This window comes from Balaenoptera borealis (assembly GCF_965194805.1).
Source record: "Balaenoptera borealis genome assembly, chromosome: X".
Taxonomy (NCBI): domain Eukaryota; kingdom Metazoa; phylum Chordata; class Mammalia; order Artiodactyla; family Balaenopteridae; genus Balaenoptera; species Balaenoptera borealis.
The window spans coordinates 21,505,919-21,519,506 of record NC_138881.1 but is presented as its reverse complement, the minus strand read 5'-3'; the positions used below and the strand labels follow the sequence as shown (position 1 = coordinate 21,519,506).

Sequence of the window (13,588 nt, the reverse complement as noted above, 5' to 3'; positions counted from 1 at the left end):
ACTACATTAAAGGCAAGAGAATTAGTTTATGTCTGTGATTAGGCAGTTGGAGGGCTTGTATTTTATGTATATATTTGCAGACTTCAACTTATGTAACGGTGTCAGTTCACTAACGGCAGTTTTTTTTAATATAAAGAAAACAGATTTAGAACTTTAAAAACAAATTACAGTAATTGTGTGCCTATAGCTTGCACCTCTTAGAAACACCATGCACCCCTAACACTCCTCCCCTTACTTCCCCACCACTTCCCTATCTCCTCCCTTCTCCTCTCAAAGCACAGGCTAAGTGAGAACTGAAAACAGGGGCCTCAAATCCCCTAGTGAAGAACAGCCACCCTAATTGTCACTTGGGGTAGAGGAATAAAGGACGCAGATAAAAATGCAGCTCCCAAATAGGGCAGGGGGCAAATGCCTGCAAAGATCTGCCCAGCAAGCTTCAATGTTTTCTACAGATCTTCATGGTGACTGGCACTTGCTGTTCTGCACTTCATCACTGTGGACCCTCCTATGAGGAAAGAGGGAGAGATAAAGGACTAGGAGATTTACCATGTATGTAGATAGGTATGTGGATACCGTTCGTGACGGCTGGGGCTGTGGTGGGAGGAGGCACACTGCGCAATGATGACAACTTCACATGTCTTCAGCATAAAAACTGCTGCCAAACAGCAGAAGACAAAAACGAGAAAAAGAAGGTACAAAGGGGAGTGGCAGCAGCTCCTTCAGAGCTAGAAACACAGGCCCTTCAGCAGCTCCAAGCGGCTACCTGGCACCGAGAGCTTTCAGGTGATGGGGTAGGAGAGATGGGGATGTGTTGAGACCACGCACAAGCATGACGGGTCCCCTCTGTAGACTGAGCCTGGTCACTAATAGCAAGAACACTCTGAAGATGGGGCCCACTAGGCTACTGGCTTAGAAAATGATTTGTGAAAACTGGATTCATATGACAGTCACAATGATGAGAAAGTTTCATCTTTAAGCAGCCACAATCTGCCTGCTGTTTAATTGATATGAAAATGATCTTAAATATGACCCTGTAACCAACGAAATCAGTCTGGTCTCCTCCTGGTATGGCCACTCTTGAGACATCTGAGCAGGCATCAGGCTGTTTACCAGCCAGGCTCCACCGCCTTCTACTCTACAGCTCTTCTGCCGAACATACAAGGCTCCACCCTTATCTGTTAAATGTCACTCACAAGATGAGGCTTGTTCCAGCTACCTCTCCTCGGCTCTGGGCCACTGGAAAATTCAGAACCAAAGAAGGAATAGGGCAATGGTGAGCCTATGAACCAGGCTCTTGATGATCCAAATGGAAAACCTGGAAGATCTACTCTAAAAAACAAATGCTTCTGCTGAAGGGCTGTCAGCAGGGCTGGGGGTTTGCAGTGGGGCAAGGAGGAAGCACAAAGATGAAGCTCCCGGGCCTTCACACCCACGCCACCGCGCTCCTGGCTGAGGGCATGTGTCACAGCCTCCCAGAGCTAAGAAGAGGTGGTGGCTACAAGCACAAGCTTTGCAGTCACGCAGAGCTGGGTCCCAGACCAACCACGGTTGGCCACTCACTAGCTATGTGACAAGACCAAGTTAGTTACCTCTCTAAGCCTCAGTTTTCTTCTCCGTAAAATGAAGGAAACAACATAGCCTCATGGGGTTACTGAAAGGATTAAATGAGATAACATATGCAAAGTACTCATTACAGTTTCCAATAGAGTACGCACTCAAGGCAGAGGAGAGAAAAAAGAAGGAAGCTAAAAAATATTGTGCACTTACACTCCCTCCTCCCAGCTGAGGATTTATAAACATCATCAAATACAACTCAACTTTGAGAATACATTATATGATGATCTGGGTAGCAGAATTTTATCTTCCTAATTATGTTTTGCTTAGGCAAATGTCAAAAATGAGTTTCCACTTCCAGAGCAGACACTGATGGCAGGGGCGGGGGGAACCCACTGGCGGGAAGGAGCTCAGAAACATATTCAACAGGGGCAGCGTGGAAAGTATGTGACTTGATGATTCATCTGTCCAGTCTCAGCCCATAAACGCACAGAGAGCTAACTGCGTGCAAATCCCAGGGACGAGAGGAGTTTGAACATATTTCTGCAGAGGGCTGGCAGGGGGCTGGGGCGTGGCCACAACAGGCGTTCACTGCGCACTCCCCTTGCCCAGGCCTGTGCAGAGCATCTCACATGTATCGCTAATCGCTCCCTCAGAGCAACTCTAGAAACCAAGGCTGAGACCAAGCTTCAGAGGCTTGCCAAAGCCACAGAGCGCGTGAGCGACAGAACAAGTGTTTGAACCCAGATCCCTATGATGCCAAAGCCCGTGTCTTAAGCCAGACTTATTCAATGAGAAGAGGAGGAGAATTTTCCATGAAGCATGGACAGATTAAACAATGCCATATTTAGGGGACCCGGAGTACACTAAATAAGAAGTCAGGCTAGAAATACAGGTTGGAGCTAGAAAGTTAGTCTATAACTGCCGAAGTCAGAGACTGTAAGATGTCAGTGGCAACTGGACTTATAGACAGTGAGGAGCCAGCCAAGGACTTTATTAGGCACTTATTCTAAAAATATTCATCTTTGTGTACAATGGGATAGAGAGCAGAGAACTTAAAGCAATGTAACTCTCAACATGCTGGTCATCTAGAAAGGAAATCAGGGCTGGTTATGAAATACATTTCTAAGCAAGAGATGACAATCTGGTGACCTGGCAAAAAGTCTGAGAAACAACGAGGTTTCAGGGTTGGCTGGCACCTCCAGAGTGATGAGAAATTAGGAATCAACTAATTCCTAGAAGATAATGAGTCCAGTTTTAGAAGAATTTTTAAAAGTGAGAGCAGGATACTCGAAAGGAATTGAATACAAGTTAAACGTTTTAATGTTAAAAAAGCTGTGTATTCTCACTCCATACAAAAACACATTTAGAGACTGAGACAAGAGGAAACAATAATCAAGATACAATGCATCTTCTTATTAAGTGAAGTTCACTGATTAAAGTGACAATGATGTAGGGACTTCCCTGGTGGCGCAGTGGGTAAGAATCCACCTGCCAATGCAGGGGACACAGGTTCGAGCCCTGGTCCAGGAAGATCCCACATGCTGCGGAGCAACTAAGCCTGTGCGCCACAACTACTGAGCCTGCGCTCTAGAGCCCACAAGCCACAACTACTGAGCCCACGTGCTGCAACTACTAAAGCCCATGTGCCTAGAGCCCGTGCTCCACAAGAGAAGCCACCGCAATGAAGAGTAGCTCCTACTCGCCGCAACTTCGCACACAGCAATGAAGACCCAACGCAGCCAAAAATAAATAAATTAAAAAAAATAAATTAAAAAAAAAAAGCGACAACAATGTATGCTGAGACTAGGAGGGCGCCGAAAATCTTCTCTTATCCCTTCTTTTGCCGCCTCTCTCTCTCCCCACTCATCATCTGCTGACGGAGCGCCTACCCTAGAGCAGGCATGTGCTTACAGAGGTAGCAAGCCTGTGGGGTTCATATAGGAGGGGAGACAGACATTAACCAAACAACCACAAAAATAAATGCTCAACTACAAACAAAGAAGTGCTTGACATAGTACCGTGCCTCTAAACAGGGCTCCTGATGGGTAAGGGATGACCGCACGGGCTGCTGTTGCCGGGCAAGGGGCTATGTGAGTTTGGACACTTACCTAACCACGTTGCAATGAGAACAGCATCAATTCCATCTATTGGCTCACAGATTCGAGCCACGACTGGGTGGATCTGCTGGGCCAGGTAGTACTGGGTGTCAATGCTTAAATTGTTCTGCTTCTGCAGCTGCTCGGGTGCATAGGCCCTTTGACTCCCAGTGAGGTTTGACCCATCCTACAAGAGGACACGGTACAGGTAAAATTGTGAGAAATTCAATCACAAGTACTTGCTTGGACAAAGAGAGGGACAACAATTCAAATTTTATATATTCAATTCCAAACACCACGAAATCCTTTTGGACAACAGTTCAAATTTTATGTATTCAATTCCAAACACCAAGAAGTCCTTTGAGCTATTGGTGAACATTTCATATGCAACTAACAGGAGGAAGATCAAGGAGAACAACTCGCCCACTGTCCAGGAATGTAAATCCAGCATGTGTTGTGTTCTATTTTTTGTTGAAACTCGAAACCAACAAGATGGCATGACTAGATTAAACAATTCCACCTGCCATATCACAGAAACACACAGGGAAGACTTGCTAACAAAGGCCTTTTAGGAGTCATGACAAAAAAATGTGTGACCCTTCTATTATGTTAACTCAATCCCTCCTTGCAAGAATTCTAGTTGTATTATCATCTTAAAGACAGGGAGTGTGTGTGTGTGTGCAATATCTCTCAATGAGAGCTACATGTATCACTGAGAAGCAAATGAGCAAGGGGAATAGGCCAGTACACAAAACCCAAGAGCAGTAACTTATGTACAAGATATAATAGGTAAGAGTAAAATTAAGAAAGTCGCCTTGGTGGAGTAGAGTGCTCTAGGAGCAAAATATTTGGCCACTGGAACGAAGGGCGTGCCATTTTGTGCTGTTTACGCGGCTCTTCCTCAAGGAAAGGAAGAAGGGCCAGAGAGCCTCTTTTCAAGGCCTTCCTCTTCTCTTTACTGTCTAAAAATAAAAGTTGTGAAACTCTATATAATTGGCCCACATACAGTCCTGTGGGTGATGTCATCATCATCTGTGAATCAAAAAGCCATCACTCTACTGGACCAACATCCAACAACTCGCTCCACTCTTCCTCTTGTCTGCAACAACAGAATTTATTATTCAGATTCGTAAATTTTAACTATTCACAGTGCTCCGCTGCTCTGCAAAACTGATTATAATGTGAATCCTATTCTTTCAATCCTGCTACAATCAGTCCCTTCTCAGCTCAGTGCCCAGCCCAAAGCAGAGGCAACCTTTCATACCGTTGTCTTACCACAAACTGGAAGCAGTGGCCTCTATTCTCTGGCTAGGCTCCTGATGGAAACAAACTGGGATGTTTATCAACTAGGTTCTACCTATGCTAAGATATAATGAAATAACTAGAAAGGAAGCAAACCTCAGATTAAAAGACTTGCTCATAATTATTTTTCAGGAGTTCACAATACAGTAAAAGAAATTAGGCAGAATTAATCAACTTTAATTGTTGCCTTTTTAGAAGTTTGATTTGTTAGATGAGAGTAAGCTGACAGCCAATGACAAAAAGAGTGTGAAAAATCCTTGGGCAGTGTCTTTAGGCACCACAACTATATTCAGACTGCCTTTTAACAAACACATGAAATCTGACTGATTTATAGAATTGTAGTTTTTTTTAAAAACTGGTCTGTCCTTAAGATTATAGTAATGTTGAGTTTAGAAATTTTTAATAAAGAATAAAAACGAAATTTGTAGAGACAAAGTATTATTTTTTAAAAACGGCCCTTGAGTTACTTTCCAATATATCATTAGATGTTCTCATGTCTGTAAAAAAACAGTTGAAAAAGTTCTAAGCATATTCTCAGTTGAAAAAGTTTTTCCCAAACATATTTCTTATTGTATGTAAAAACATCTGAGCTCAAACATGACTAAATTCAAAAGAATTGATAAGATGACAGGTTTTCCTGTGTTATGTTGCAAAAACATTTAGGCTGTAACATAAGATATATCCCTCAAAGACCTAATTCTCAAACCTAGCAAGACCTAATTCTCAAACCTAGCAAACATTTAGGCTGTGACATAAGATATATCCCTCAAAGACCTAATTCTCAAACCCATGGTATATGCAAAAACACATCCCATACATCTTTAAAAATAGACTGAGAAGCAATGTTGGTCTTCCTTGAAGTGCCCATATAGTAATTTGTGAACTTCTCAAAGTACATACTTTACAGAGACAACCAGATGCAGACAATTCATTCAAAACTATGCGGTCATCTTTAGTAGGAAACCAATGGAAAAAAAGTTTTAACAGATGACAAGTGGGGCCCTTAAAACAATTATGTTAAAGGCATGCCTTATGAAAATTATGTCCAATGAAAGTTAAATAATTAAGGATTTAAAACTTAACCAACAAGTGGAAGTTGATTTAAGATCTCAGCAAATAATCCACATGGTTTAATAAGACTATGAACTACAATATAAATTACATACCACAAACATTACTCTCTGAATTCACCTGAATTTATAGTCTGAATAAGTTATCAGTAGAGTACTATATTCAAAATGTAAATTTTAAACAAAAAAGAACCTGTTTAGGAGATAGGTTATTCTTCGAGGGCACCTTTGCTTAGAGCAGTAAATAGTTCTCCTAAAAATGTGTCATCATACATTTTGAGAAACATATTCTAAAAATATAATTGTGTTAGGAAAGAGGAAGAATAACCTGAGTGCTTAAAAGCAAAAGAAGTAGGCAGCTTTGGTTAGCAAACATGCTGAAAGTGGGCATGCCCCACTGCTGGGGGACAAAGGCAAATTAAAGTCCTACAGCTTTTCTTGGGATACAGTGAGAAGAATAAATCAATAAAAGAAACATGAACTGTTCTTTTAACAAGCAAATAAGTTAACACCCAGCACCAGTCGAATGGGAAAAGGGTTGAAAATACATCAAACTGGATTTAGCATCAGCATTTTGAGCTTTTCTTATATCAGTAAGACCCGAGAAGAAGAAATCAAAAGACCTCAATATTCAGACATCAAGGAATATAAGCTTGACTTTTGAAATACATTGATCATAGGACCATACATCTCCATTCCAGGTTTAGCCAAAACATAATTGTGGCTTGATTTCATTTTTAGATGCTATTTCAGAAAACCCATATAATTTTTCAAAGTTGTATGTTGCCATCTGCTCCTGTCATTAATAATCTTAACAGCTTTTCCATGTATGTGAATACCTAAGTGAAAAAAAAAACCTAGCCTATTTACCAAATCTTTATTTGCATAATATGAAAATTGTTTTTTTGAGATGAGACTTGTCAGAGGCAATATGCAAAGCACATTAAGGGCTTGAGAGAGTCAGACATTTATGGAAATATTTTCCTGCAGGAATTGGCTTTCTGTAACAGTTCTTAATCAAGGGTAACCCTAGGAGGGAGACAGAGTCAAGTGCTGATTCCTGTCCATGTACTTAAATCATTTGTTATGTACATCATCTACAGTACCAAGCAGATATTAGCAGACGACTTCTACATTTTGAAAAGGCTCTCTGATTGCAAAACACATTGACTGTACTTTGACAAAGATCAATCACATTGCAGTGAAGTTTAAGGCTTATCTCATTTTTTTTTTTTACTGTAATAACAAAAAGCAATATTTAATTAATTAAAAAGAACAGTCTTGTTGAGATGAATTATGCCTTTTGGTAAACAGACCACACCATAGTAACTGTAAAGAATTTGGATAGAGGCTTTGACTCTGACTTTTTTTTTTAAGCAGGGAGAAGGGATGAGACCCCTCCTTTGTTCCGACTGGAGTTAAGTGCTTTCAAAAAAAAAAAACAACCACAAAACCAAAACCCTCTTCTGTTCTACCCTTTCTCCCTATCCCTGACTGTTAGAGGCATGCTACTCTCAAAAGAAACTGGTCAGTGGTTTAAAACTGTTCCAGAAGACCTAGAGGTTCCTGAGAGGTGTCTCATGGAACAGGGAGAAGACAAGAGGTGGGTTCTAGGCCCCCTCCACTTCCCCCCCCCCAAAAAAAGGAGCTGGTTAGATAATCTGTGTTTTCTTCATAAGGTATCTTTTTAGGACATCTCACCTTTCTCCATAACCATGCATTTCGTATTTTTTTTTCAAGTAATTATTTGAACAGGCTAGTGAAAAATGCATTTACTCTTTTGGTAGAATAATATTCAGAATGGAAACTGCTGCAAAAGGAATGATAAAGGACTACTGCTGGATATACAAGCAAACTGGTAGACATTTTCATTCAAGTTAATTTCAGATTGAAACAGCAGCTACTGTTATATACCTGTCTCACCAAAGTAATTTCACTCAACCAAAACACTAGTCTCAAATGTTTTATAAAAATTTTAATAAAATGTCATATCCCTGGACTAGTGTTTTTAAATGCTGCAAAACCAACCAAGACTAAACCCTCTCTTTATAGCATCAATTATTTGGAAGAGTACTAAATAAGACACCATGGAGAGATGGATTTTACTATGGGCTCGGAATTGGTGTAAATCTTATTTATTATGACAGTTTTACCTGACAGATGACATACGACACAGTATCTCCAGCTTTCACCTTTCTGCCTCCTTGAGAATTTATCCAGAGGGCAACATGTACATGAGGTAGGCTTTTTTTATCAGGGTAATCCTGAGGATCCTTTGTCAACGCCTAAAAGAGAAAAAGAGGGAACGAAAAGCCCCAAACTTTAAAATGAAACCTTTCTCACACAGATATACACTAAACATATCTCTGCTAGAATCACACCAGCCACATAAACATAAAAATGACAGAAGCTGTATGTAGAAAACACTGCCACAGGATCTTCAGACATTCTATCCTCAAGGCTCCTCTCTCCTTCATTTAGTAACTAATATGACCAGATATAACCCTGAAAAAAAAGAAACATGAGTTTCTGGGCCATGGCACACAATACTTGGATATAAAGATTAAGACTGTGAATTCAGTCTTCTATGCAGCCTTAGAGTTCCTCCTAATGTCTGCAATTCTCTCACTGAATTAACCGATTAGTTAAGACGGACGGATAACGGTTACTCTGACTTAATGATCTGTTTCTCAAAGGCTTCTCGAGCCTAAATAAATCCCTAAGGCACCAGAAATCACTGGATTTACTCACACTGTCAATTTAAGCTCTCCAAAGGCAGAGTGACTGAGTTTTTAACAGAAAGTAAGCCCCACGAGAGCAGGAACACGTCAGCCTTGCCCACAGCTGCATTCAGAGGGCTCAGAACGATTCTTGGTGTGTAGTAGCAACCAAATGTTTGCAGAAGAAATTATTTCGCTCACTCTGCAATAATTCACTAAGTTCAAGCACTGTAAAGTACTGCAAGATGAATAAGACAGTCACTGGTCCTAAGTCACCTGCCATTAGCAGACGATTCCCCATTCCACAAAAAAACTCTCTAAAATAAGCTACATGTGCCAGAAGGGAGTGGTAAACTAAGTGTTACGGAGAGTTTAGAAAGGGAAAGATGGCTACCATTTGAGAGCAGAAATCATGGAAGAAAAAAACGAACTGGCACATGAAGGAAAAAAATAGATTTTAAGAAAAGATGACGGGGCAAGAGCATTCAAGCAGAGGGAAAAAGCAAAACTTAAAATCAAGAGGTGAGAAAAAAAAATACAGTCTACTGGACTGGAACTTAATATGCACAAAGGGAAGGGGTGGGTTTCAAAAGACAAGTGGAAGGACAGGGAATAGGGTGCTCCATGTCTAGATCACCTAAGTGTGGTCTGCAGACCCCTGGGGGTTAGCGACACCCTTTCAGGGGGTGGAGAAGTCAAAGCTATTTTCCTAATAATACTATCTGCACTGGTGATACAGAAACAAAGGTCAGTAAAGGTGCTGATGCCTTATAAACATGAACCTGGACAGCAGCACCAAACTGCGCTAATACTCATTGTATTCGTCACCATGACACACTCACAGTTTTTTTAAGTTCTTGACCCTTGAGTAGAAAGCTAATATTTTGTGTGACAAAATGGGAAGTATGCACAAGGCACATCTACAGTATACTCAAGAACGAAGGATGCTCGAGGAAATGCATTTGTGCAATTATTTGAGTTGCAAGCTAAACTAGCTGCCTTTCTCAACCCAATTTTTATTTGAAAGAATGGCAGGCCAACTACTGTTAGTCTAACTTGAGTACCTGGCAGACAATCACTCAAAAAGAACCAAGCGAGCCTGCTACTTCAAGGAAAACACCTGACAGTATATATTGCCTATGATAATACTGAAGCTATCTAGCACAAATCAGAATTTTGGAAATTCTGTTTCCACTCCTGTGAGCTTGACAGCTTTCCAATACTTAAAGACTCTTCTGATGAGTAGGAATATTTTAAAATGTGGTTTTTGTTAATATACAATGAAATGTATCAATATTTTGGAAGATCTGTAAAACTCAGGGAACCAACATTTAATAAGTTACAACTGCGTAACATCACACATGGGTAAAAGATCCATTCAAAGCACTGCACAGATGAAAAGATTTTAATGTAAGAGTATGAAAAGTTCATTGATATGGTTTCCTATTTCCACAATACAAATAACCTTGAAGACAATACCACTTATAGAGTATTGGTGTAGAATCAAAGAAGAATACACACAACTATCTTTAAAAATTACTGAAATATTTCTCCTTTTTCCAACTACATATTTGTGTGAAACTTGACTTTCTTCCTATGCTTCAACCAACACCACACATCACAACAGACTGGATGCACAAGCAGATATAAGAACGCGGATGTCTTCTACTAAACTAGACGTTAACAAGATTTGCAAAATTGCAAAATAACACCATTCCTCTGGCTAATTTTTCTTTGTTTTGAAATATATAGTTATTTTTCATGAAAAAATTTTATTTTTGTGGGACTTCCCTGGTGGCACAGTGGTTAAGAATCCACCTGCCAATGCAGGGGACACGGGTTCAAGCCCTGGTCCGGGAAGATCCCACATGCCGCGGAGCAACTAAGCCCGTGCGCCACAACTACTGAGCCTGTGCTCTAGAGCCCGCGAGCCACAACTACTGAGCCCGCGTGCCACAACTACTGAAGCCTGTGTGCCTAGAGCCCGCGAGCCGCAACTACTGAGCCCACGAACCACAACTACTGAAGCCCACGCGCCTAGAGCCTGTGCTCCGCAACGAGAAGCCACCGCAATGAGAGGCCCAAGCACCGCAACAAAGAGTAGCCCCCACTCACCGCAACTAGAGAAAGCTCGCGCGCAACAACGAAGACCCAACACAGCCAAAAATAAATTAATTAATTAAAAAAATTTTTTATTTTTGTAAACATATAATGGGTTTACTGATATTTTTAAATAAACGAATAAATGCTTTTAAAACTTCTCAGTTTTAATTTCTAACAGTAAATATCAACATAAGCTACATAAACAAAAGCTCTTGCAGTCCCCAACTATTTTAAGAGTGTGAAAATGTCCTGAGATCAGGAAATTTGAGAACTACTGTAGTAGAATAAAGCAGGTCCTCAAACATGGCTGCACATCCCCCCCACCGTGCTGTACACTTTCTAAATCATACACTCAGTGTAGGAGAGTGCCTAGAAGCCTCTCTAAGTATTTAAATCTTCTCAAACCTGCATTATGCGAAGTCTTGATTGACTTGGACGGGTAATACTGCATAGAAATTTTAATCAATATAACTCTACTTAAGAAAACCGTTATCTTCTTCAATTGACTATACTTCAGTGCAATGTTACGAAATTCTGAATTTCATCTGACATACTTTCCAATTATTAGATTGGGACTATTTGGGGATTTTACAGTCTAGTTTCAGAAGGCTTGATTTTTCAAAACATGCTTCCTGGTGGTTTAGGCTCAAGTTAGCCAGGGCTATACAAATCAGCTGTGAAGTATTTTGTGTTACTTTATGAAACATATTTAAGCTAAAATTGCGGCAGTTCAGAAAAATCACACACAGTGTTTTTCAGTTGCTTTTGGCAACAAGGGCTTAAATCTCCACAAAGGTAAATCTCACCACTTCACCCCTCCACCCTATGCTAACCTCCCATTTTCAAGCCCACTAATACCCACAAAATCAATCTAATCTAATCTAACCTAATCTATATCTTATCATAAGACCATCCACAACCAGTCACATACATGGACTCTTCGACTCCACTCTCCTTTGCAAGTGACAAAATGTAAATACTGATTTACTCACAAGTTTTAAACAGTACAGGTATTCAGACAAATGTTAATTAAGACAGTCACTCTTTTTTTTTAAAGGTATATATATATATTTTTTTTTTAATTAATTAATTAATTTATTTGTGGCTGTGTTGGGTCTTCGTTTCTGTGCGAGGGCTTTCTCTAGTTGTGGCAAGCGGGGGCCACTCTTCATTGCGGTGCGGGGGCCGCTCTTCATCGCGGTGTGCGGGCCTCTCAGTCGCGGCCTCTCTTGTTGCGGAGCACAGGCTCCAGATGCGCAGGCTCAGTAGTTGTGGCTCACGGGCCCAGTTGCTCCGCGGCACGTGGGATCTTCCCAGACCAGGGCTCGAACCCGTGTCCCCTGCATTGGCAGGCCGATTCTCAACCACTGTGCCACCAGGGAAGCCCAAGACAGTCACTCTTGATATATAAAAAGCTTAATGTAACCTGACACAGGAATAACTATGATATAGAGAGCTCTTTCATCAGAATTGACTCTACTTTCATTGACACTGAAGAAATTCTTCTTCTTTACTTAAAAAAGTATAAGAGCATGTGACAGTAAATATCTTTGCTAGACCATTAATATCTTGAAAATACCAACCAGGTTTTGCTTATTCTACTTTATATCCCAGAATCTAGCACTGTGCACATAAGACGTACTCCATGTTTGATGAATGGATGATTAAACAGGCAAAGGAATTCTTTTAATGCTCACTGAACAACTATTATTTGCCAGCTACTATGCCAAGTGAAATGGAGAATACAAAGACAGTCGGTTTCAGTTCTGCCACATGAAAATATACGCACATCCCGAATCACACTAATTATTAACTAGTATTGTTAGTAATAATAAATGTCACTTTAAGTTGATAACTATCGAAGCTGAGTGATGGCTACACGGGGGTTCGTGATGTTCTTCTCTTTACCTTTGTTTAAGTTTTTTTTAAAAAATTATTTATTTATTTATTTATTGTTTTATTTTTGGCTGTGTTGGGTCTTCACTGCTGTGCGCGGGCTTTCTCTAGTTGCAGCAAGCAGGGGCTACTCTTCGTCGTGGTGTGCAGGCTTCTCGTTGTGGTGGCTTCTCTTGTTGCGGAGCACGGGCTCTAGATGCATGGGCCTCAGTAGTTGTGGCACGCGGGCTCAGTTGCTCCTCAGCATGTGGGATCTTCCCAGACCAGGGATCAAACCTGTGCCCCCTGCATTGGCAGGCGGATCCTTCACCACTGCGCCACCAGGGAAATCCCTTGTATAAGATTTAAATTTTCGATAATAAAAACTTCAAAATAGCAAGACTGCACAATGTTCCTGAGAACTCAGAGATGGCCAGTGTGTCTATGTGGCTAGGTTTCTCTGCACACTAGTAACACTGTGCCATCACCCACAGGAGAAGATGACGGACTGGGCCCGCTACCTTAGAGGACACGTGCTCAGTGTTCTTTTGCCAATAATGTGGTCATGTTTGGACTCAGCCTTCCAAATTCATGCCTGGAACCCCGTGCAACAGAGGACTCACATTTCTAAGAAGGCAGACAGTGTCAGGGATTCAATCTGCAGAACTGATGCAAAAATTGATCAAAGCAAGACTGAAACAGTAATTCTTACTTATGCAAATTTTTGAGAGACAGACAAAACAAAATCTGAAAGGAAACCACTTTCCAATGTCCCAAGTGATTCCATGCCAATAGGCATGCACTGCATCACGTAAAGTGAAGAGCTAGTGTCAAGGCACACGTCCTCTTATATTACTTACTTCTA

The 13,588-nt window shown here is 40.9% G+C and overlaps 1 protein-coding gene across 3 annotated transcripts in view; it reads right to left on the bottom strand.

The window, feature by feature from the left end:
• Window positions 1–13,588, bottom strand: part of POLA1 (DNA polymerase alpha 1, catalytic subunit) — a 292,398-nt gene that overhangs the window by 155,808 nt on the left and 123,002 nt on the right. For all 3 annotated transcript variants that reach the window (XM_082375477.1, XM_082375478.1, XM_082375479.1), the window contains 2 exons: window positions 8,179–8,310; window positions 3,666–3,840 (listed from right to left, as the gene is read on the bottom strand). In XM_082375477.1, coding sequence (XP_082231603.1) covers window positions 3,666–3,840; window positions 8,179–8,310 — 307 coding nt within the window. The remainder of the gene's footprint in view (window positions 1–3,665; window positions 3,841–8,178; window positions 8,311–13,588) is intronic.